Source organism: Vicugna pacos, chromosome 34 (assembly GCF_048564905.1).
Source record: "Vicugna pacos chromosome 34, VicPac4, whole genome shotgun sequence".
Lineage (NCBI taxonomy): Eukaryota > Metazoa > Chordata > Mammalia > Artiodactyla > Camelidae > Vicugna > Vicugna pacos.
The window spans coordinates 21,252,989-21,277,051 of NC_133020.1; the positions used below are offsets into that span (position 1 = coordinate 21,252,989).

At 56.3% G+C, this 24,063-nt stretch overlaps 2 protein-coding genes across 8 annotated transcripts in view; one reads left to right on the forward strand and one right to left on the reverse strand.

The window, feature by feature from the left end:
• The window catches only part of ERC1 (ELKS/RAB6-interacting/CAST family member 1), a 294,829-nt gene extending 281,817 nt beyond the window's left edge, over positions 1–13,012 (forward strand). For all 7 annotated transcript variants that reach the window (XM_072954473.1, XM_072954472.1, XM_072954475.1 and 4 more), the window contains one exon: positions 9,246–13,012. In XM_072954473.1, coding sequence (XP_072810574.1) covers positions 9,246–9,383 — 138 coding nt within the window. In that variant the 3' untranslated portion in view covers positions 9,384–13,012. The remainder of the gene's footprint in view (positions 1–9,245) is intronic.
• FBXL14 (F-box and leucine rich repeat protein 14) overlaps positions 1–24,063 on the reverse strand; it is a 429,592-nt gene that overhangs the window by 358,650 nt on the left and 46,879 nt on the right. The gene's annotated exons all lie outside the window — the stretch shown is intronic.

The following is a 24,063-nucleotide window of genomic DNA, read 5'->3' on the forward strand; positions in this document are numbered from 1 at the left end:
AAAGGGGAGGCTGGTCTCAGCCAGGAGGGACGGTGAGATGGGAAGAGATCGTCCACAGCCCAGGACCAGAAAGCCGCATCAAAGTGGAGGGCAAAGTTGGGGTGTGGCTCGGATGTGCCAGGACACGAAACTGGGAGGTGGGATGGGGCCGGACGGCGGCCGCCCTGCCGAAGAGTCTGGGCTCCATTTTTAGGTAGGAAATTGTCTAAGACGTGAGAAGGGGCGGAGCGAACCTGATCCAACCTGTTTTGGAAGGATGGTGCCCACAAACCAGGGCTGAAGTGCTTGGAAGCTACTGCAGGAAACAGATGCAGAGACGTGAGCACTTGTATCCGGGTTGCGACCAGGTCAGCGAGGAACGGACTCAGCCAAGAGAAGCAGCCTGGAAAGGGCGCTACCAGGAGTTTCACAGAAGAAATGGCCAATAAATGTATCTTTCAATGCTTTGCCTCTGTTTTTGGCTTCACTACCAATGAAGAGAGCCATGAGGAACTGCAGATGAGCTGTCGTCTTGGCAGGGGCGGGGGGGGGGGGGCAGGGAGGGTGGGGCCCCAGGGGGCCGGGAGGCAGGGGAATGAATGGTCACCCTTATTTGTTGCCTGGGGGCTGAAAGTTAGTACAACTACTCTCAGCAGTTTGTTTACACATTAGAAGCTTTAAAAAAGTGTATACCCTTTGACCCAGGGATTTTAAAAAACGAGTCATGGCGGCGTGGAAGAACAGGAGCGCCACGGGCCCTGCAGAGGTGCGTGTCTCCTGCCTGCGTCGCCCTAGTGACGGCCCGCCCGGCTCGAGGGTCCTGGGCCATCCCGGTGCGTCTGAGGGCGGCAGCCCCCGCGCAGGACGCGGTCCTCGCGGTCCTGCTGCTGCAGGCTCTCTCGCCCCCGCTTCTCTCAGCAGAGTCTCTCCTGCTGTGTTTTCTGACCGGAGGCGCGATCCTGTGCGTCTGTTACTTCAGGAGCCCCTCCCTCCGGGACACGTCAGTTCAGCTAAGGCTGAGTAGAAAGAGGCCCGAGGTGCTTGAGGAAGGCTGTGTTAGACGTTTTCTACATGGAGGAAACGAAGATGCTGAGTTACAAGCCTCAGTGCTTACGCGACAGGAGGAGTCTGCAGGATTCATGGGAACAAGTCTGTCTTGCAGTTTAGTGGAAATGAACTTCCTTGGACATGTTTGTAGGGTTCTTGTTGTTTGCCTTGGGATGCAAAGCCTTCAATATGTGCACAGAAAGCTGCATCTGTGTAGCGGGGGTTTGTGTAAACCTGTGTGCTCCCTGCACTTACAGTGTTTGTGAGACAGTGAACAAGGAGACAGCGCCTGTCCGTGCAGAGCTCGCCGCGTGGAACCGGCTGGCCGAGGTGAGGAGGCGGGCGATCCGGGCGGATGGCTCAGTTTCACCTCCGCCGAGCTTGGGTTTGTACCTATAACAAGGAAGGGAAGCGGGAGAGAAGGATTTGATTCATTGCAGCGAGGGTGTAATGAGATTTTCATCAAATCCCAAATATTACATATTAGTACTTTTGGGAAATTCTTTTCTGGTGTGAAGTCTAAAGGGGCCTTTCGCTGGGGAGGAGGTGAGAGATGGACAGGCTGGTGGGAGAAGGGACGCAGGAGAAGGAGACAGGAGTATCTTGTGTGAGGTCTGGCAAACCAAGTGTCGGAAGCTGGGTACACCCTCCCTGGTTCGTCCATGGGACCCGCCACGTACTGAAACCATGCAGAAAACTCCTTTTCCACGTGTGATATGCTAATGAAGTATTTTAAACTAACGAGGTACTAATCCTTCCGGAGACTTGTTTTCACACCTGTGCTGTGAAGCACACCTGTCTTCAGTTTTTCCTCCCTAACCCGTCGAGACTTCTCATGGCACATTCCCAGACGCCCTCCTCGGACTTCAGGATGATGGAAGCTTTGCAGTTCAAGGTCAGAACAAGAACCCTCCTTTAAAAAGTAATTCCAGTCTCACAAGGAAGGTGGATCTTTGAGTTTCTTTTCGAGACAGGAAGTTTTAGCACATCGTGGATCAGGAGCCGGTGCAATCTCTCCCTGCTCCCCAAGCCCACACCCACTGCCGCTTTCAGGTGAAATGCAAACCTCGCGTGACCCCTGGAGACGGAGAAAGGCTGCCAGGCCGAGAGCAACTCCCGCTGGTGAAGGAACACTTCCTTCTCTCAGCGCTTTGATTCCTCTGATCCTCTCGATTTTAAACACCTTTCTTTCCAAGGGCAAACGATTCATTAGACGCCGGAAAAAGCACAGCCTTCTGGTCGCCCTCTGATCCCCCCCCACCCCCACCCCCCGTCACTTCTAGCTCTGCTCCCCCCCCCGGGACCCGTCACTCCTCCCGCTCCTGTCACAGCCCGGACGTTTGTAGGTGATCATCACACTCCGTGTCTCAGTCTCAGCCAGCTCGGGTCCACTGCTGCGTAACGATCCTGCCTCGGAAAGTGACCCTTCCAGCTTCGCAGTCTCGCCTGCCGTTTCTCTTTTAACTTACTCCAGCTTGTCCCCGCTTCTCGGGTAACGAGGTGCCGCAGTCGGCGCGGTGCCCAGTGTGGCTTCACTGGGGCGGGGTGGGGGGGTCTGGGGGGGTGCCTGGGGGTCCAGGCCGAGCCTGGCCCGCCCCAGGGAAGAGCTGGTGGTGCTTCTGTCGAGGCCCAGGCGTTCCCGCCTCCCTGCCCTCCGGGCCCAGCCCGGTGCGCCTCCGCCTCCGCGCCTTGGCAGCCCACCGCGCCCGCCGTTCGGAGCGCCCCTCTTCTCTGTGCCCCGCGCTCTTCACGCCTGAGCTGCAGGCGGCGGCGCGTCACCCCTCCGGGGCGCGGGCTCTGCGGGCTCTGCGCGGAGGGCCCGTCGCTGCGCTCTCACAGTGATTCCCCCATCGTACAGTTCACCCGCTGGGAAGGAAGACTCAGCGGGCTTCGTGCGCGCCCCCGCGGCCGGCCTTCAGCCGTCTGCGTCCCTCCGCGGCAGCTGGTCGTCCCTCCCGGCTCCGCGGTCGCGCCCTGTCCCGCGCGGCCACGTCTGCCTCCCACTCGGGAGCTGCCTCCGGGCGGAGGCGTGCAGCGCGCTCTGACGGGCTGCGGTCGCTCGGCGGCTCTTCTCTCTGTCTTCCTAGCGGAGGAGCTGGGGCTGCAGCCCGGGCCTCGCTCGAGCTGAGCACTGCCACGCCCCGAGCTGCGCCCGCCCCTCCCGAGCGTAGTGTTTCACGGCCCGCGTTGTGATGTGTATCAGAACTTCATTCCTCTTCACTGGCCAATCAGTACTTCTTAAAAAATATTTTATTCATTGTTGTATTGTTTAATGATTTCATTTTGGTGGAGGGGCGGGTAATCAGGTTTATTTATTTATGGAGGAGGTGCTGGGGCTTGAACCCAGCACCTCCTACGTGCTAGGCACGCGCTCTACCACTTGCGCTATGCCCTCCCGCCCTGCACGTTCTGAACGAGTGTTTTATACATCTCTGTCTGTCTCTTCTCTTTGTCTTAGAATATAACAATTACACGTTTAAAAAGCACAGGCGGCTGTGAATATTTGTATTATATTGAATATTTTATTCATTTTTTTTCTTATTGTAAAGCTGATGTCGCTTACGGTATTAAATCAAACAGTATGTAGAATGAAACAGAAAGCCCTTCCGCGCACTCAGTAGTTTGGGGCTTCTTTCCCGTACGTTTTCCAAAGACCTCTCTCGCCTCTTGTTTGACACTGAGGCTGCTACTCAGTCTCTGCTCTTACTATGAATCTCCTTGGTAAGCACACTTGTGCACACATTCTTGAATTTCTTACTGCTGTTTCTGTAGAATACACTCTTAAAAGTGGAATTATTGGGGGTAAGAACAAATAAAATTAAATTTGGTTGAAGAGCCCAAATTGCCCACCAATCTGCATTCCCATCAGTGAGAGTCTGTGGCTTTCCGTATAATCATTTGATAACTTTTTGAGAGATAATCGACAGATAACACACTCCTTTCAGGTGTACAACAGAGTGACTCCGTGTTTGTTTATATTGCGAAGAGATGACCACAGTAAGTGTGCTTAACGCCCATCACCACACAGTTACAAGGTTTTTTTTACCCTATGGTGAGAATTTTTAAGATCTGCTCTCTTAGGGACTTTCAGATGCACAGCACGGTAGTGGTAACTGTAGTCGCCGTGCTGCACATCGCATGCCCAGGGCTTATTAATCTTACAACCGGGGGTTCATGCCTTCTGACCCCTGTCACCCACGCTGCCCACACCGCACCCCTGGCAACTAGCAGTCAGTTCTTTGTATTTACAGTTTCAGTTTGTTCTCTTGTCTGGGGGATTTCTTAGATGTAAGTGAGACCCCCCCCAGCACTTGTCTTCCTCTGACTTACTCCACATAGCGCAGTGCCATTAAGTCCCGTCTGTGATGCTGCAGGTGGCCGCACGCCCTTCCGCGTGGCTGAGCGGTGCCCGCTGTGTGCGCCCGCCACGTCTGCATCCTTTCATCCCCTGCTGGACACTTCACGTGGCTGCCTCTGCGTCTTGCTTTTATAAATAATGCTGCAGTGAACATGGGGCTGCGTGTGTCTTTTCGAGCTAGTGTTTTTATTTTCTTCAGCTAAACACCCAGCAGTGGGACTGCAGAATCACATGGACCTAGTTTTAATCTTTTGAGGAACTTCTGTGCTGTTTTCCATAGTGGCTGCATCAGTGTATGTTCGCGCCAACAGTGCACAAGGGCTCCCTTTTCTCCACACCTGCACCAGCGCTTGTCTCCTGTCGCTTTTGGTTTTTTTTTTAACATTTTTTATTGATTTATAGTCATTTTACAATGTTGTGTCAAATTCCAGTGTAGAGCACAATTTTTCAGTTACACATGAACACACAGATATTCATTGCCACATTTTTTTCTCTGTGAGCTACCACAGGATCTTGTATATATTTCCCTGTGCTACACAGTATAATCTTGTTTATCTATTTGTCCCCTGTCGTTCTGATGACAGCCGCCTGGCAGGTGTGAGTGGCGTCTCACTGGTTTTCATTTGCATTTTCCTGGTGATCACTGACGCTGGGTGTCTTCTCGTCGCCCAGCGTCTGTTGTCCGTCTCTGTGTCTTCTCCGGGGAAAGTGTCTGTTCAGATCCTGTGCCCGTTTTTTAATTAGATTGTTTGCTTTTTTACTGTTGAGTTGTATGAGTTCTTCGTATGTTTTTGATATTAACATTTTATCAGATGTATGATTTGCAAGTATTCCCTCCCACGTGGTGGGTTGCGTTTCCGTGTCCTTGATGATTCCCTTTGCTGTGCAGAAGCTTTAGTTTGGTGTCGTCCCCCTTCTTCATTTTGGCTCTTGTTGCCTTTGCTTTTAGCATCCACTCCAAAAAATCATCACCAAGACTGAAATCAAAGAACTTGCTACCTATGTTTTCTTCTAGGGGCTTTATGGTTTCAGGTCTCACATTCCAGTCTTTAATGCATGCTGGGTTAATTTGTGTGTGTGGTGTAAGGCTCTGGCCACAGTTGCATAGAAGTTTCGTTCTCTCACGTGTGACTGTCCAGTTTTTGTAACGTCACTTATTGAAGAGATTGTCCTTACTCTGTTATATATTCTTGACTCCTTTGTCGTGAATTAATCAATCATGTGTGTGAGGATTTATTTATGGGCTCTCTTTTGTGTTCACTGATCTGTGTGTCTATTTTTATTCCAATACCAAACTGCTTTGATTACTGTAGCTTAGTAATACAATTTGAAATTAGAAATTGTAGTACCTCCTGCTTTTTTCTTTCTCAAGAGTGCTTTGGCTGTTTAGGATCTTCTGTGGCTTCATAAATTTTAAGACTTTCTATTTCTGTGGAAAACACTGTTGAAACTTTGATAGAGACTGCATTGATCTGTAGATTGCTTTGGGTAGTCTAGACATCTTAACAATATCAATTCTTCCAGCCCATGGACACAGAGTGTCTGCCGCTTCTTTCATCAGTGTCTTGTAGTCTTCGGTGTAGAAGTCTGTCACCTCCTTGACTAAATTTATTCCTAGGTATTTTGTTCTTTTTGGTGCAGTTGTAAATGGAATTGTTTTCTTAATCTCTCTTTTGAGTTCCTTATTAATGTATAATAACACAGCAGACTTTTTGTCTATTTATTTTGTATCCTACAACTTTATTGAATTTGTTTACTGGTTCTACCAGTTCTGTTTTGCTTTGGTGGTGTCTTTAGGATTTTCTATATATAATATCATGTCTGCAAATACTGACAGTTTTACGTCTTCTGTTTCTATCTGGCTGCCCTTTATTTCCTTTTCTTGTCTGATTACTCTGGCCAGGACTTCCAGTTCCATGTTGAATAAAAATGGTCAGAGTGGGCATCCTTGTCTTGTTCTTGATCTTAGAGGAAGTGCTTTCAGCTTTTCGCCATTGAGTGTGATGTTAGCTGAGGATTTGTCATGTCTGGCCTTTATTATGCTGAGGTGTGTTCTCTCTGTGCCCACTTTGTTGAGAGTTTTCATCATAAATAGATGCCAGATTTTATCAAGTGCTTTTCCCGCATCTACTGAGATCATATGGTTTTTATCCTTTGTTTTGTTAGTGAGGTGTGTCACATTGATTGACTTGCAGGCGTTGAACTGCCCTCGTGTCCTTGGGATTAATCCCACTTGATTATGGTGTGTGAGCCTGGGAATGTATTGTCAAGTTCATTTTGCTAGTATTTTGTGGAGAGTTTGTGCGTCTACGTTCCTCAGGGACGCTGGGCTGCTATTTTCCTTTCTTCTGGTGCCCTTGTCTAGTTTCGGTATCGGTTATTCTGGCCTCGTAGAATAAGTTTGGAAGTGTTCCTTCCTCTTCTGTTTTTTGGAAGAGTTTGAGAAAGACTGGTGTTAATTCTTCTGTGAATATTTCATGGAGCCCATTGGTGAAGCCGTCTGGTCCCCAGCTGTTCCTTGCTGGGAGGGCTTGGAGTCCTGATTCAGTTTCCTTACTAGTAATTGGTGTGTTCAGATTTCCTGTTTCTTCGTGATGCAGCCTGGCTAGGAATTCATCCGTTGCTTCTAGGTTGTCCAGTTTGTTGGCATGTAATTGTTCATAGTAGTCTCACGATCCTTTGTATTTCTGTGGTGTCAGTTGTAATGTCTCCTCTTTCATTTCTGATTTTATTTATCTGCGTTCTCTTTTCTCTTGGTAAGTCCAGCTAAAGGTTTGCCTATTTTGTTTATTGTTTAAAAAAACAGCTCGTAATGTCGTTGATCTTTTGTATTGTCTTTTTAGACTGTTTCATTTCTTTCTTGCTTCTACTTACTTTGGGCTCCATTTGCTCTTCTTTCCCTGGTTCCTTGAGGTGTGAAGTTAGGTTGTATAGTTGAGGTCTTTTCTGTTTCTCATTGCAGGCATTAATTTCTATGAACGTCCCTCTTAGAGCTGCTTTAGCTGCATCCCATGAGTTTGGTATATTGTGTTTCCATTTTCATTTGTCTCCAGGTATTTTTTTAATTTCTCTTTTGATTTCTTATTTGACCAACTGGCTTTTATTTGCTTGTTACTTCATTTTTACATATCTGTGAATTTTCTGGTTTTCCTCTTGTAGTTTGTTTCTGGTGTCACACCCCTGTGGGGAGAAAAGGTCCCTGATGTGGTTTCAGTCTTCTTAAATTTATTATGACTTGTTTTGTGCCAAACATGCGATCTGTTCTGGAGAATGTTTCATGTGTGCTTTGGGAAGAATGTGTATTCACAGTATGATTTTTATGTTTAGATCTTTAGCCAGTTTTACATTTATGTTTATGTGTGGCATGGGTAGGAGTCCAGCCACGGCTGAGCCCAGTTTACCTAATACAGTTCATTGACTTCAAATGCCTCTTGCTCATATTCTAAACCCCACTGCTTTGACTTTATCAATACAGTACTCTGCTAATTAGTGTGCTTTTATACTGTGTTTTATAATCTGGTAGAGAGAGTCTCACATCATTTAGCCGCCTTTGAAATACCTCCTTGGCTCTTTCTGTATATTTACACTTCAGGATAAATTTTAGAATCAATTACCAGGTTTCAAACAGAGCCTTTGAGATTTGGTTTGGAAATGGACTTACAGTATACTTTTAGGTGAAAACAAAATCAGTTTATAAATAATCTGTATAATATCATTGCCATTTTGTTTCTAAAATTACATGTATGTATAAGAAAACAAAATCTCAAAGAATATGTGACAAAACACGTAGCAGTGGTTGTCTCCTAACGCTCGTAGTACAGGTGAGTTTTTGGTGCTTTTCTAAATTGTCTATGATGCATGTGTAATACTTTTTAAATCAGAAAAATGAAACACCCGGAAAAAATGTTATTACACTATATGGTATTTGTTGGTAGTTTAATGATTATCTATTTAACAGAAGCCAAATTAGAATAAAAAATATTTTACGGAAATAAATATGTGACTTGTGACGTGTAGGTTTCTGGCTCAGGATATAAACCAAAGTTGTCCAGAATATTCCTGGGAAAGAGGAAAGGCAAGAAACTCGAGCAGTACCACCTCGTAACCTCCCCACTTACTTTGCACGGTTGAAGGGACTTGAGAGTCGCAGCCGTCTCAGCCAGCAGCACTGCTGGGTTACAGTCTGTGCGGCTTTGTTCACAGGCACCTGTTCACAGGCCCTGACCTCCCTGGCTTCCCTGTTTCAGAGACTCATATTCACAGGGTGCAGCCAGGGCTTGAGGTGCCCCCAGCCTCCATGTCGTCTAAGCCTGGCCCACACATGTGTTGGTCTCTCATCAGCACACAGTAGAAAGAAGATGGCTAGACCTCTTCCCAGCTCGCCAATGTATTTGAAAAAGCAGCGTGCTGCTTCTTGGCCCAGCGCCTAGATTCTATCAACAGTAAAATTGAAATTTGTTTCTTTTTGCATTTTAATCTACATGAGCTTTCTGGGTGATCTTACCTGTTTAATAAAACCAACGGTCATGATAATTATAACATCTAACCCCCACCAAGCGTTTTCTGTGGACCAGGCATTGTGACTACACTGCACGTGGATATCTCACCGAATCATTAAACCAACCCGATAAACAAGCATTCTCGCCCCTTGAGACAGAGGCTCACTTGTATCTATGGGTTTGGCTTGACTTTCCCCAGACCCCACGTGTCAGTGGTACCTGCAGCATGTGCTTCACGCAGCACAGTGCCCTCCACGTCCGTCCACGTCAGCACGAATGCCGTTTCTTTATTGGTGAGCAGTATTTCTTAACCCAGCACACGGAGGGCTGTTTCACTGTATCTGAACCCATCTCTCCTCCAGCTTCAGGACGAGCTGGAGAAGGGCGAGCGGGACAACGCAGAGCTGCAGGAGTTCGCCAACGCCGTCCTGCAGCAGATCGCAGACCACTGCCCCGACATCCTGGAGCAGGTGGTCAACGCGCTGGAAGAGTCGTCCTGACCCCCTTCATGGGGGTGGCCGGTCCCGCAGCCCCATCGAGCAACGCCGGGAGCCAGGAACGGAGGCACAGAGGCTGCTGGGCACCAGACACGCACCGCAGATCTGTCCCGCCTCGCTAGGCCCTCCAGTCCGTCTCCGCCTTTCTCCTCCCGCCGCCGCGTCTGCACTCGTTCCCCCGACGTCCAGGCTGGTGAGTGGCTGGGTCTCCGTGGAAGCTGGCGGCCCTGCCTTTGCAGAGGGACTAGAGGGGGAGCCCGCTTCCCTCTGTCCTTGACCAAGGACTCGATCTGGAATCCACTCAGACGGAGAGAGTGCTTCCCCAGGGACCAGAGGGCTGAGTGTTCTAATCGCACGACAGGTGCTTTCTCCTAAAAGGGTAAAAAAAAAATCTCCAAATGAGTATTAAAACAGAGAGCAGAGAGAAGAGGGAAGAGAGACAGAGAGAAAGGTGACTTCCGTTCTCTCCTGTCTGCTCTCCACGTGTGCCGCTCCTGCGGGGCGTGTGGGTGGGCGGGGTGGCCTGGGGCCGCCGAGCCCAGGCTGGTGTCTCCCCCGCCCCCTCCCCGCCTCCCTGGCCCTCCCGCTTCTCCTCACTTGGCTTACAGGAGGCGGGGCAGTCCCTCTCCGTGAAGACCTTTGAGTGGGTTTGTCTGATCCTGTCTCTCGTGGAAGAGAAGCAGGCTTGGTCATCCCCGCCCGCAGCTCTGCTTCTCAGAAGATTCCCTGGGGTCAGGCTGGTTTCTCCCAAACGTCTCCCTCATCAGCACCGCAGAACCAGAGCCTCAGGCTCTGCCGGAAGCTGCTTCTAGTCCAGATGACTGTTTCTCACCCCGCACGCTTTCCTTCCTCCGTTCTTTCATTTGGCTCATACTTACGAAGTGCCTACTGTGTGCAGGTCACCGTCGGGCACCCATCCGTGCAGAAAGCCTCTTGGTGGTGGGGGGGGGTCAGGGACTCGGCGAGACACACCTGGTGGAGTCAGCAGGAAAAGGCACGCCCCTCCCCTCCCCCATCTTCATAGATGGTGTCTTTTCCAGAAGAGCCTTCCACAGATCAGCATTTCTCATTATGGTGGAATTTATGGGCTTGGGGGCAGGCGGCTGAGTCACTCACTGCCTCCAGCATCCCATCTGGTGACTCAGGATCTGGGGGCTGTGTTACCCTGAACAGTGTGCCGTTCACAGTGCCACGGTCGTGGGCAGTGTTTTCTTTGCACAGCTGTGCGCACCTCGTGGAACACGGCCAGCTCCGTGTTGCAAAGCAGAAAATTGACCCCAAAGTTGCAAATCCGGCTGAAGGTGTTGGCATTTTCCCCACGCACGGCGGTGGCCTTCAGAAGTCACCAGGCACCAAGAAGTAGACCACTTACCCCACATCTAGGCCTTTGACCACCCCTGCGGCCAGGCCCCCAGCAGACACTCGTCCTCTGATAAGAGTTGCCGGCCTAAATGCTTCCGTCTTGCGTGGTCTCCTTTCTGCTTCCCTGGTTGCCCAGAGAGTCTGTGCTGCCCGTCCAGTCACCACAGCCGTCAGGCCCAGCTTCCCACCGGCAGCCCATGACTGTCCCGCTAACTTACATGGTCAGGCCTTCCGCTGCCCTGCTTCCCTGTGTGGAACGGCCTCTCGCTGCAAGAAGCTGTCGAGTGCTCCTCGAAGGGTCCGGTGGACTCAGCTTGTAAATTCGGACTGAGATGCCTCCTCTTAGGCAGGCTGGCTGGAGGAGGGGTGCAGCAGCGGGGAGGCAGGAGGCGGTGGCCATTCGTGGTCAGATACCTCCATTCCACGTATTTGCTGTGCTGCCCACATATCAGGTAGGAGGCCCTTGGTGCCAGGGCTGGAGTCGTGGAGTCCCCTGTGACCCACCACGACGTGGAGATGGACAGACGGCGCCACCCTTGCAGGACCACAGCGGAACAGAGACGGCAGCCTGGCCCCGCCGGCCGACCTGTGGCCCCAGGCAGGTCCCGGTCCCGCTGACACCCCTGTACCGTCAGATCCTATCCTGACCCCGCCGCCTGCCCACTGGGCCGGGGCTCCCCTCGCCTCCTTCCTGCTCCGTTTCATCTCGGCCCTTCCTGATGCCCCCTCCAGAGCCGGTCAGGGTTCCTCTGGACACATGCCTCTGAGAAGGACAGTCTGGGCGACTCCTTCTGTCTGGTCCCCGACTTCGGTGGAGCCTCTGCGGTGCTTCCTCGTGCCCCTCCTGGCATCTCAGTGGTTCTGGGGCCCGTGTGGTCCCAGGTGAGCGAGGCTCTGGCTGAAGTTTACGTGAACAGCGACGCGCCTGCACGCTCCGGGGCAGAGTTGACAGCGTTTCTGGCACTTGAGGGCCTTGCCCAGTTTGGATCATTCATGGGGCCGACATTGCTAAGCGCACGGCTCCCCTCACACAAGGTTTGCCGTCTGCGACCTCTTCATGGTTTCACACAGCCTCGTGGCTGCTACGGAAGACGTGCAATCTTGACTCACGCAGGCTGCCTGCCGTGTCCCCAGATGCGTCCACCCCGTCGGCTGGTCCCACTGCCCCTCAGCACCAGGAGCTCTGTGCCCCAAATCAGTCGTCATAACGGGAGCGAGAGGACTCCCACCTGGGCCTCCCGACTAAGAAAAGCAACACGACCTTCTCGGGGGGGTCACCCCCCCATCCCGGGTCCCCACTGAGTTCTTCATGACGTCTCTGGGTTGAGACTCACGAGGGCTCCGATGCTGTTTGAAGTGGGAAAGGTGGGCTGTGGCAGACTGAGAGCCAGGAAGGCAGGTGGGACCCACCACCCTCCGGCGTCAATAGTGGCAACAGGGCTGGCGCCTTGTGTCGGTGGAATCCGCTTGGTTTTCCAGGAGCAGCTCATCAGCTCAGCCCCTCCACCGAGTGAGGGCAGAGGGAGTCGCTACCCAGTTCCGGGCGACTGTTGACAGTCAGCATTGGCGTTTGCATTTGACCTGGAGCCCCACCGCTTGACCCGGGGTCTAGAGGGGAGCGCAGATGGAGGGGACGTCACCACGTCGAAGCCCCTCCCGGGGCACTGCCTGAGTCCCCGGACCCCGCGTCAGCAACAGTGGGCCTGTTCCCTGCGGCCTCCCCGCCCGCGAGGTTCAGAGCCGGAGAGGAGCAGGGCCCGGGGGCCGCCCATCACTGCCAGCCTGGGCTTCTCGGGCAGCGACTCAGACCAGACGAGCGTTTTAAGAGGAATCTGGCACTCCCCCCCGCACCATGTGGACTAAGGGAATATTTGGGCAAGAAAAACACGTACAGGGAAATCCTTCTGAACAAAATGGCTGTCTTAACTCTTTTTAAGCAAAAACTTTCCAAACTTTTTAGTGTCAAAACTAACCAAGCGTCTCCTGGTTTTTTCCAACGTGTTTGGCGAGTCTGTGACCCTCTTGTGGGTGTTTCTCCTCCTGGCTCTCGGGGGAGGGGCGGTTTAGGGAGCGGGTTTCTGACCCCTCGCACCTCCTCCCGTTTCTCTGCCTGTCGGTGTTGCCGTGTGGTTCCGAGAATCGGGGCAGTTACACTGTGTCTGTTGTTGAGATTATTAAGATATTAAAAAGTAGTTGTAGAGCTGAAAAATTAAAGAGCTGTGTTTTGAAAAATGCAAGCCAACATCATGTTAATAAAGGAATTCAAGCTGCGGGGCAGCCGGACTCCTCCCCTCCTCCCTTGTTGGCTGGGCGGGCAGCCAGGCCAGCTGCTGGAGGCCGCGGGGCCGCAGTCAGGCTGGTGGACTGCCTGGTGAAGGCGGTGGCCGCTGAGGAAGAGGAGGAGGAACCTGGGGCCCCGAGTCCCGACTGTGCCAGAGTTTGCCCATACGTCCTCAGGATCTCTGCTAGAGGTTCCCAAATTTGTGAGCCCAGAACCCCCCTCGCCCCACATTGGTCCCAGCTCAGTGTGCCTGATACCGCGCGGCCGCCCGGTCTTGGCGCCGGAGCCCCACGCCTGGCAGCAGCCCTGGACGGCCGCAGCCCCTCCTCCTGCCCACTTGGTGCTATACCATCCGGTGACCCGTCCACGCTGGACCGAGCCCTGGCCGGCCTGGAGCCTGCAATCCAGGTGAGGGAGTCCGCCTCAGGTCCCGGTTCCTTCTGGCTTCAGCCCCTACATTCTTTCGCTGTTCGCTTTTTAGAGCCTGGGTCTCCTGGGCTGTCTGGGCCCCAGCAGGCCCGGGTTCAGGAAGGGAAGTGACCCCGCCGAAGCCAGGCCCACCGGGGCCGGAGCAGCCCCTCCCGACCGCAGCAGTGTTGTAGTCCCCCGGGCAGCAGACCCCACGGGCAGCCCCGCCCCTGCCGCCCGTCTGCCCGGTGGCGGCCTCGGGGCTCCTGGGACTCCCGCGTCAGGAGGGAGAGCCACGCTGCAGGGGGGAGCGCCGGGCCTGACTCCTTGTAGCTTGAGTTCCTTCTGGTGACAGCAGCAGCCATGACGGTGGTGTCTGTGCCGCTGAGGCACCGCCGCCTCCCGCCGTGTGCGCGTGCGGGCCTGAGTCGCGTCACGGACGGGCCCTGACGTCACAGAGCAATTGTGTTAGTTGACTTGGCCTTGATAATTATTGTAAACACTTTGTTCATCTTTTTCTTTTTTATTCACAAACTAAATCCATCAGGAAATTATAAAGTTATTTAAAAATTGTGTGCCGTGTTTTTCTTTGAGCCTCATCCAGTCTGATAATCCAGGTGAGCTGGGCCAGCCTCCCTGGTGGGCACCCGGGAAGCAAGGATGCCCGGGTGAGGGGAGGGCGGACAGGCGGGCAGCACCCCTGGCCCTCACGCGCCTGGTGGGTGACCTCGCAGAGGGTGTGCCCCGCGGGTTCCCACGCGGACTTGGGGTTGACAGCCCCCAGCCCCGAGTCCCGAGGCCTGAGCCAGGGTCTCAGCTCTAACTGTGGTCCAGAGCTTAGAGCAGGCGCCCACGGGGCACGGCCTGAGGGGTTTGTTCAGGGTGGGGTCGGAGCATTGCTGGGTGTGTGCGGACGACAGGGCTCTGGGGGGTGCGAGCTGCATCGGCCGGGAGCACAAGGCTGAGAGTCTGCTCAGGAAACGTCCGGCTTGGGCGTTTGTCTTGGGCCCGATGCTCAGGAAGAAATTCTCCTGGGGGCTTTTTGATGAGAATTGGTTTTCTGCTTCATTTCTGTCTCCCCCGAGAAGGGGTGGCCTGCCTGCCGTGGTCCCTCCCTCTGCCGCGTGGGGACCCCACCCTCCCCACAGGCTCTGCCCGCACCGGGTTCTGCCCCGGTTCGCTCCCTCCAGCCTGGGGGACGGCACCGGCATGGGGTCAAAGACTGGTGCTGCTCGTTGCCCCTTCGTGAAGCAGGGGCGGTGGCCCTGGCAGGACGTGCGTTCCACTGCACGGTGTGAAGTCGCAGGCACGAGCAGCGGCGTCCGCAGCCAGCCGTCCGTGGCGCCGGGCAGCCGCTCCCAGGGCTTTCCATCCTTGTTTCACCGTCTGTTGTCACCCTGGGGGCTGCCTCACTCAGTCGCTGACAGATGGACGCAGAGACCACACGGTTCAGGGAGACTACGTGATGTAGAGAACTCCATCCAATAAGGTGGTTTTTTCTCTGGGTTGGGAGAAGATGACAATTATTTGGAGCATCGCGGGCTGGCCCAAAGACGGGTAAGTGCTGGCTGGGCCCTGGGGTGAGGGCGTGTCCTGAGGGAGCTGGCGTGGGACCCACAGGCTTCCCCAGACGTCCAGGGTGGGGGCCCTGGAGGCGCAGCCTGGAGCCCTGGCCGCGCCCCGCCCTCAGCCTTCTCTAGGTCGTGACTGGTAACGAGGACAACAGGTGATTATGCTGCTCCTTTAAGGGTATAAAGCGTAAAGGTGCTTTCTTCACATCTGCAGCTTGCTGTGGCTTTTTTAGGTTTATTTATTCATTTATTTTAATGGAGGCGCTGGGGATTGAACCCAGGACCTTGTGCATGCTAGGCAGGCACTCTACCGCTGAGCTACACCCTCCCCCTGCAGTTTGCTTTGAAACCGCCCGCACGTGTGCTGGGGAGGCGGCGAGGAGCCGACGTGGACGCGGGAGACTGGCCGGGTGTGGGGTACCAGGCGCCTCGCCCTGTTCTGTCTGCTGCGTGTGCTTGGAATTTCCCACGTCCAGTGCTCACGCCTTCAGCCGCGCTTCTGGGGAGCACACGCGGACTGTCCTCCGGGGTCCGGGTGCCAGCTCAGGGCTCAGCACGCCGCGTGTTCCGTCCCGCTGCACACTCGTGCCGTCCCCACTTCACAGAAGAGCCCACAGCAGCTGGCAGCCTTCCCACGGCCGAGTCCTGTCAGCGGCCGAGCTGGAGTTGCAGCCCCGCTCTGCCTCCCAGCCCTGCAGCCGCTTCTCCGGGGACGGGGGAGGCGCCCCCACAGGTGCCGTGGGGGCAGAGGAGGCGCCGTGCTCTTCCCGGGCCTTCACGTTTGACCCTGAGGGACAAACTGGCCAGCAGGGGTGTCCGAGGTGGGGGGCAGAGGGTGGCCCCGGCGAGGGCGCAGAGGCGGGAAGGACACATGTTGGGACGCAAGCGGTCCATGTCCATCAGGCCAGGCCGCTCGGCTCCCGAGCCCGGCGGGGGCAGGGCTGCAGGGCTGGGGACGAAGGGCCCACGATGCCCAGGAGCGCGACCCACACGGACCTGCGGCCCAGCCGCGGCCTGTGGTGGATTCCATACCCCGGGTGGCTTCTGCTGGGTCTTTCAGACCCCAGTCTCCTCTTACTATGACTTTATTCCAAAGGAAGCTGCCGCGACCTCCACCCAGAGCTGTGGGCGGGCGGGGCGGCACCCGGGGCGGCTCCGGCGCGCCGGGCGGCTGGAGGCCTCCTGTCCGGCTCCTCTCTGATGGGCATCATGGTGTGGACGGACGCCAGGGTGAGCGTGCAGCTGTTAGGAGTCACCTGACTCCTTAGGGGAAAAGAAAACTCAAGCCACCACGCAGCCCTCCTGTCAGCGGGGCTGTCGCAGGGCGTTCTGTGGGGCCTAGTGGACTGCGTCTCCGGGCTGCCCGGCCCCTCCCCACGGTGGCCTCTGTAGGGCCGGCAGGGGGGACAGGCAGGGAACCAGGGCAAAGTAGGGCTTGGCCTGTGGGGACCTCGGCCTTGAACGGGAAGGCGAGTGGGCCCGGAGCTGGCAGACGGGCCAGTCCTGTCTGCCACGTGTCGGGTGCGTGGCCTTGGAGAACGCACTTGGCTTCTCTGGTCTTAAGTGTCCTCGTTTTTAAAGTAGAAATAAGAATGCCCACTGCCACAGATGGGAAGACAAGGCCTGAAAGGGGAGGCCTTCCCGGGGGACGCCAACCTCTTCACCTGCCCCCTGCACACTCTCCGTGGGGGTCTGGCCGTAGCCTGGATGCAGCGCCTCCACGGGCAGTCAGGCAGCAGCCGTCGTGGTGCGTCTGCGTCACAGGAAAGCCCCAGACGCCAGAGCGCCTGCCCGTCAGCCGGGCCGCGTTACCCTCCTACGGGGACAGGCTCTTGAATGTGGGCTTTGTCCACCCGCCCCCCGCCCCCTGCCTGTTAGTCACTGTGACGTGAGCCCCGGGAGACGAGCCCGCCTCCAGATTCCTTAGCCGGGATGTCATGTACTGGGGTCCAGCCACAGCCCCCCAGCGTGGGCTGGAACCTGCCGGGGGCAGGGTCCCCATCCAGCCCACAAGAGGGAGCACGCGCGGACTCCCTCCACCGCCTGCGGCTGGAAGGCCCCCGTGGACGGGCTGCGCCTGCCCTCCTCGGGTCCCCACGGGCAGCGGCGCGTCCTCGTGCCCCGCGGGAGTTGCCCCGTGCCTGGAGCGGCTGTGTCCTCTCCGCGAGCTCTGACTCTGCCCGGTTTGGCCGGCTGCCGTCGCCGGGCGTGATCTAGCACGGACGCCGTTTAGGAAGTGACCTCCCCTGCGGGCCAGACCGGGTCGCCTGCTGTCACGTTCGTTTCCAGGCCGGGGCGAGGTGCAGCCCGGCCTCACTGCGGCTCCGGGCGCAGGGCTGGGAGGGGGCCGCCGGGGCCTGCCCCTGGAGCCTGGGAGCCTGGCCGCAGTCTCCCTGTGGCCGTACCGTCTGCTCCCCCAGGATCGGGTCCTTGGCTGTCTTCGGACTTTCCTCCAGTGGCTCCCAGGAAGGGTGACGAGGCTTCCTCCTTACCTCTCCGACCTCGGTGGGGCCAGAGACTCAGGGTCTAAGGCAGGTGTTGGTTCTTCGGAAAGAAGGGGGGAAGTCTTTATGCTCAAGGGCTCCTTTGATGTTCTGGGTACTTGCTGGGGACTGAGATGTAGCCAGTTTTTCCAAAGCTTCCCCCTCTTCCTCTGAGTGTGTGCGTGTGTGTGCGAGCGCACGCACACACACTTACAGCCACACAGCCCAACTCTGTTCACACACGTATACACAGGCTTTGGCCAAGTGTGAGGGTCTCCCCGCCACGAAGGAAATGAGTAAACAACTTCCACATTCTTGTTCCCCTCTGAGGCTCGCAAAGAAGGTGTTAAGAGCACAAGATTTAAATCATAAAGTTTATGAAAAGCCGAACGGCCCAACGTGCGAGTACTGCCAACTCGGACAGTCCTGGGGGCAAGGCTGCACTGAGCTAATCCAGAAGGAATCAGAGGAGGCCGTCGCAAGGGTGCGAGCAGGCATCCGACCGCGGAGGCAGTTAGAGAATTCTTCCTTCTAGACTTACAGGTGATTAGAGCTGGAAAGGGTCTCTTCACTTTGCCTTTCCCCCCTTAACGGAGGCACAGGGGATTGAACCCTGGACCTCCTGCACAACAAACACGTGCTCTACCACGGAGCTGTACATCCAGGGCTCTCTCCTACCCCACAGATAATCCCCCACTTTAAACAAAAGGCAGTCTGGAAACACCAAGCTTTGTGGTCCTGGTCCCACGGCCACTTGGTGGCAGCCCCAGGGCCCCTCTGTGCAGGGGCCCCACCTGAATCACACACCAACTACAGTCTTTCCTGGCCCCAGCGTGTGCCCCCTGCTCGGGGAGCTCCCCCTCCACAGGCAGGGAAGGGCACGTCTCCCCCCAGGGTCCACGCAGGAGCTGGGCAACCGGAGGCCAGGCACGGGCCCTTCAGCCTCCGCAGGGAGAAACCTGAGGTCCCGGAAATGGCAAAGATCCAGGCTGTTTACTCCAGCCAGTTATGGACACCCCACTGGCACCTCCTGGGGAGGCTGCACCTCACATGTTAGTGAAAAGGCCGGTGTCACCCAGTGGAGATGGCAGAAGACGCTTCCAAACGGTGACCTCACTGGGGCCCTCAGATCCCTGCAGCCGCAGGCACAGGTGGGAGCCTGTGGGTTATGCGGGGGGCCACCCGTAAACTGCATCTCCTGCCGAGCTTGGCCCCCAGTTTAGTCACCATATCTGATTAAAGCGCCATATGCACTCAGCCTCCTGCCCGGCCTCTGAAATGGCTTGAGAAGAAGCCCAAATAATCGCGGAGTAATTTTCAAAAATAACTTCCCAACCCAACCATGAGGCTTATGGTGCAGACTTTCAAAGGAGCCGTCGTGTCTTGAGAAATAAGACAACTCAAAGATACTTACACTTCAAAATTTTGCCTTCAGGCACGAAGGAGACGAGTGTCACAGCTTCCCCTGATACTTGGGTGTGAGTGGGGGCGACAGGCTGGCCTGAAGGGCTGGGGCCCCCCCACATCCAGGACTCTCCCACCCCCACAGACAACCCCATCAGAAAAGGAAAGAGCCATAGTGGGTCCTCGTATTTAATAATTTCTTTTCAAAATGTGTCCAGATATACCTTAATAACTTCTTCTAAATGTTTTGCTGAAGATTAACATGAAGTGGTTTTTTTTTTTCCTTTAAAAACGGTTGGTGTTCGAGCCCCTGGAGCAGATGCTGGTCAAGCTGCTCTGTGACAAGGCTGGTGGCGAACGTTTAGCCAGGCCAGCTCTCGGCTGTCGCACAGGACCCTGGGTTTCGAGGGGACACCACTGTTGCTCCGAGCTCCACTCTGACCATCGCGGCGCTCCTAACAAATTTCCTTAAGGCAGGGGCCCTGCGCTTCCATCTTGCAGGAGGCCTTGACGGCAGGCTTTGCAGGCTGTATGCGCAGTCTCTGCTCTGCTGTGTGTCTCCTGGTGAAACTCTATTTGAGAAGCTGAAATTCTAATTTCGTCTAATATTTACGTGTCATGTAATACTATTCTTTTCTAAAAGTTTTTTTTTTCCAATCACTGAAAAACGTAGAAGCCATTCTTAGCCTGCGGGTCATACGAAAACGGACAGTGGGCTGGATTCTGCCCCTAAGGTGTAGTCTGCCCCCCGTGGCCTGGAAATGCCCGAATTTTCCTCCAGTCACAACTCTGGACTGTGGCTCGGGCTCCCGGGGTTTACAGGCTCGCTCTGTGTGCTTGGCGCGTCGGCACCGGGCTGGTGCCGGGGTGGGTGTGACCAGCGGCAGAGCCGCGAGCAGGGAAGGGAGACGCAGCTCCCGGGGGCTCACCCACCCCTTCCGCCGCCGCGGCCTGGCCTGCCCTGCCCTCCGTCCCCTACCGGCCACTTCAGGCGCTGGAGCTGTGACCTGGACCCACTACTGCCTGAGAGCAGGAGTCTCCCGGGGGCTCTGCGGGGCCTGGGGCCTGGGCGGCGAGTCCGGACACCAGGCCTCCGAGCGCGGGCGCAAGGGCCGGAAACCGCCGGCCAGGTCCCGGGCAGGTGACCCCTTGACGGGCTTGGGAGGGCTGCAGGCGCCCCGGAGCCGAGAGCAGACCGGACAGGTGCTTCCCGACTCGCTGTGTCCACCCAAGCTCGTCCCCAGTCCCCGGGTCTCCCTCCTGGCCTCAGCCTGCTCTCGAGGCCAGGGGAGGCAGGGAGGTCGACCAGCCGCGCAAATGTGTCTCCAGCCTCACGCTTCCCGAGGCCCCTCTGCATCTGCTCGTCCCGAGGTGGCGGCACACGACCACGACCACGACCGCAGGGGGTTATAGTCACCCGAGGATCGACCATGGGAAAGACGTGGGCGGATGGGCTTCGGCAGAGGCCATGCTCACCGGGACTCCGCTTCTCCACGGAGAAGAGAAGCCGGAAGCCACCTGGGGCGGCTGGTCCCCAAGCCCCCGCCACACAGCAGCGCAGGTCCCGAGGGTGGGCGTCCAGCGGAGGGGGTGAGCCGGGCGCCCCTGACTCCAGGCTGGAGAGGCAGGTACAGCTGACCTATGAACACACAGTGGACGTTGGCACAAGGCCATCATGACAAGCTCACTGTCACTCATTGGACAAGCCTGCCCCAGGCACCTGCTCTGTGCCAGGGAGACCCCTGTTCTTGGGGGTGAAGGGCTGGTGCCCTGGGTGTTGGGGGTGGTCTGTGAGGAGGACAGAGTCTAGCTGGGTCTTGGTGGGGCTGAAGACCGTGGGCCTGGCTGTGGGGCTCCAGCCCGATGAGGGGAGCGGAGGGAGGGCGTGGGGACGTTTCCTAAGGGGGCAGCTGGGCGGGCTCGTGAGCCTGAGCTCCAGGCCAAGGGTCAGCCTTCAGTCAGTGGCCCCTGGGCTCGCGGCTGGAGAGCGAGGCGGCGAACGTGGTGTTTGGAGGACACGCGCCTTCGCGAGGCAACGGGGGCTGCCCCTGGCGACGTGGAGCCGGACCCCAGGCAGACGAGCCACTCAGGCCGCAGGGGAGCCTGTATCCAGGACGACGGTAACTGCTCCTCTTCCGGCTCGGGCCTCACTGGTGCTCCTGCTCCTGAAGACAGCGGGCTTCCAGGTGACAGACTTGGTGGAAACACAGTCCTCCCCTCTGGGCCTTGGTCTCCCGCCTCTGAAGTGGGGGGAGACGTCCTTCCAGGACCACGAGGAGGGCTGGGTGACACCGCAGGTGGGGCGCCCTGCTCGGGGTGAGTGCCTCACGGCACGCCCTTCCCTTTCCCTCTTGTCCCTTGAAGAGCTGAGTGGGTTTTCCCCTAATCTTCAAAAAAAAGTGATAATAGATGTGCAAGAAGTTAGAAAAATGGTACAGAAAGTCCCCTGTCCTCTTCACCCAGTTTTTGCCCATGGCCACATGTCACAGAGCAGATCAAAGCCAGGACACCGGTGGTGCAACGCGCAGAGCTAATGCAGGCTTCGCAGCTTACCCGGGCTGCGTGTGCACGCGGACGCGCACGCGCACGCGCGTGTGTGGTTCTGGCCGTTTTATCACGTGCGGACTGTCAGTCAAGACACGGACTGTTTCCACCACCACAAAGATCTCTCTCTCTCTCGCCCCCCTCCTGCCGCCCACCTCCTGAACCCCTGACACCCCCGAGTCTGTTCTCCACCTTTATAATTCCGAGACTGTCAAATAGACGGAGATTGGCTGTTCTCGGCAGAACGCCTTTGAGATCCACCCGGACTGTCACGCGGGTCAGCGTTGGTTCCTTTCCGTAGCGTGCTCAGTGTGGACGGGACGCGCTGACCTGCTGAAGGACCTGCGGGCTGTCTCCAGTTCGGGCTGCTGCGGACGGAGCTGCTCTGAACGTCCACGAGCGGGCTGTGTGCGAGCGTCCGTCTTCACCTCTCTGGGATAAACGCCCAGGTGTGCGGCTGCTGGGTGGTACGGAAGTGTATGTTTAGTTCTTCAAGGAACTGCCCGTCTCTCCCGGGGGGGCTGCCCCACTCTCCATCCCACTGGTGACACGCGAGAGATCCGGCTTCCTGCGTCCTCGCCAGCGGGCGGCGGTGTCACCACGTGCGCTTTAGAGGTTCTGTGGGTGCTGAGTGGTGCGCACTGTGCACGTCGCTGGCACGTCCCTGGTGGCTGGCGATGGGCACGGGAACTTTTGCATGACGTGTGAGGTTGAGGTTAAGGCTCGTATTTTTAGTCTGTGGGTTGAAAAAACTACCCTTGGCTGCTTTGCCAACGGCATTCGGGAGTTTTCCTGCGAGTCCGTCCCCGGGCCCCCTACTCGGTTCAGCTGGTCTGTCCGTCCCTCCCCTGAGACCTTGCCGTCTTGCTTCCCCAGCTGGACTGTAAGTTTTCACATCAAGCACAGCAATTCCTCCCACTTTATCCTTCCAGACTGAGTGGGTTTTATGACCGCAGTGCCCCTCGAGCTCATTCTAGGCCGAGACCAGCACAGGAAATTTCAACACAAATCGGATGATTAGGGAAACTGTTTAGGACTCTGGGAAAAGGTGTGCTTATGCCCACGAGGATGGATGAAGTGTTCCTTCTTTTTTCCTGTTTTTTTTTCTTATTATGGTAAAATGTAAGATAAAACTCACCACTGTAACCACCTCCAGTTCGGTGGTGTCGGGCAGGTTCACATGGCCGTGCAGTCACGTCCCCAGGACGTTTTCATCTTCGTCCGCTGAAGCCGCCCCCATTACACAGCCTCCCCTGCCCCTGGTCACCACTGCTGTACTTTCTGTCTGTATTTAACTACCCTCAGCCCCTCAGACAAGTGGAGTTACACAAGGTTTGTCCTTTTGTGTCTGGCTTATTTCACTGGGCACAGTGTCTTCAAGCTTCATCCATGCTGCAGCTCGAGTCAAATTTTCTTTCCTTTTTAAGACTGAGTAGTGTTCCGCTGTGTGTTTCGACCGCGTTTTGTTTATCCATCCGTCCGTCAGTGGACGTTTGAGCTGTACCCCCCTGACCCCCGGCCCCTGCGAGCACCGCTGCTATGATCTCATGGCGCCGATGCGTCTTCTCAGGTCAGTGGGCTCGTGTCCAGGAGGGGACCGTTCTCTCTCACTCCAGACTCGATTTGTTCAAACACCTGCTTGCTTCCCTCCCGTCAAGACCCCAGGGGTCAGCCAGTGGGTCTGTGGGGCCACTAGGGGGAGCCCCCCACCCTGGGATTTGGTGGGTCTTTGCTTTCTTTGCAGCCTCTGGCGGGTGGAGGCCAGAGAGGAGGAAACAGCACACACACACACACACACACACCCCTGCTTCTCGGGGCCTGAGCCCACTTCAGGGGCTTGTTCCCTGAGCTCCAGGCCCCGCCCCAGAATTGCTTTACTAAAAGCATGCCTTCTCCAGCCCCTGGGGGGAGGCACCTGCCCTCCTTCGGCTCTTAGTTGGGGTAGTTGGGGTCCTGCCTCCCTGGAAGCTTGCCCGGATTGCACACAAAAGCACTGAACCCCCCGCGGTCTCCAGCCCAGCTCCCCTCTGCCATTGTCTGCGGAGTTGGGACCGGCCTGGATTCCGGTCCCTGGGTGACAGTGGGGTAGGGTGGAGAGCCGGGGCGTTGGGGCAGCCTCTCTCTCCACCTCGGCCCTGGTACGCCTGTGGCTTCAGCTGCTTAAATCAGCCTCTATTGCTACCAGCCCGCCAGCCACTCCTGAGCCCAGAAACTGGGGAGAAAGTCAGAGTGGGGGTCTGCAGCTAAACCTGGGTCTCAGCCTGGGGGGGGGGGGCAGGGGCGCAGGACGCACCATCTCTGGCACAGCCGGCCTCACGGACCCTGGAGCCCGGTCCCGGCAGCTGAGGGGCCTCCCTGTGCTCCTCCCTCCCTGGGGTTGCTCTCTCCCCTCCAGCCGACTGGCCCCCGGCCCCCAGAGGACAAGGCTGAGACTACACCCTTTGTTTCAAACAGCGTGGACTAGGCCGTGGCCGCTCGGGCCCTTGCCCCTCCCGGGACGTCCCTATTCAGGTCCTCAGCTCCCCCCGCTTCTGGCAGCTCTGAGACAGCTGCTCCCCAGAGAGAGGTGCCCTGTCCCCGCTCTCTCTGGCCCAGCTGCCAACCCGCCTGTTCATTCCTCTCTCCCCCAC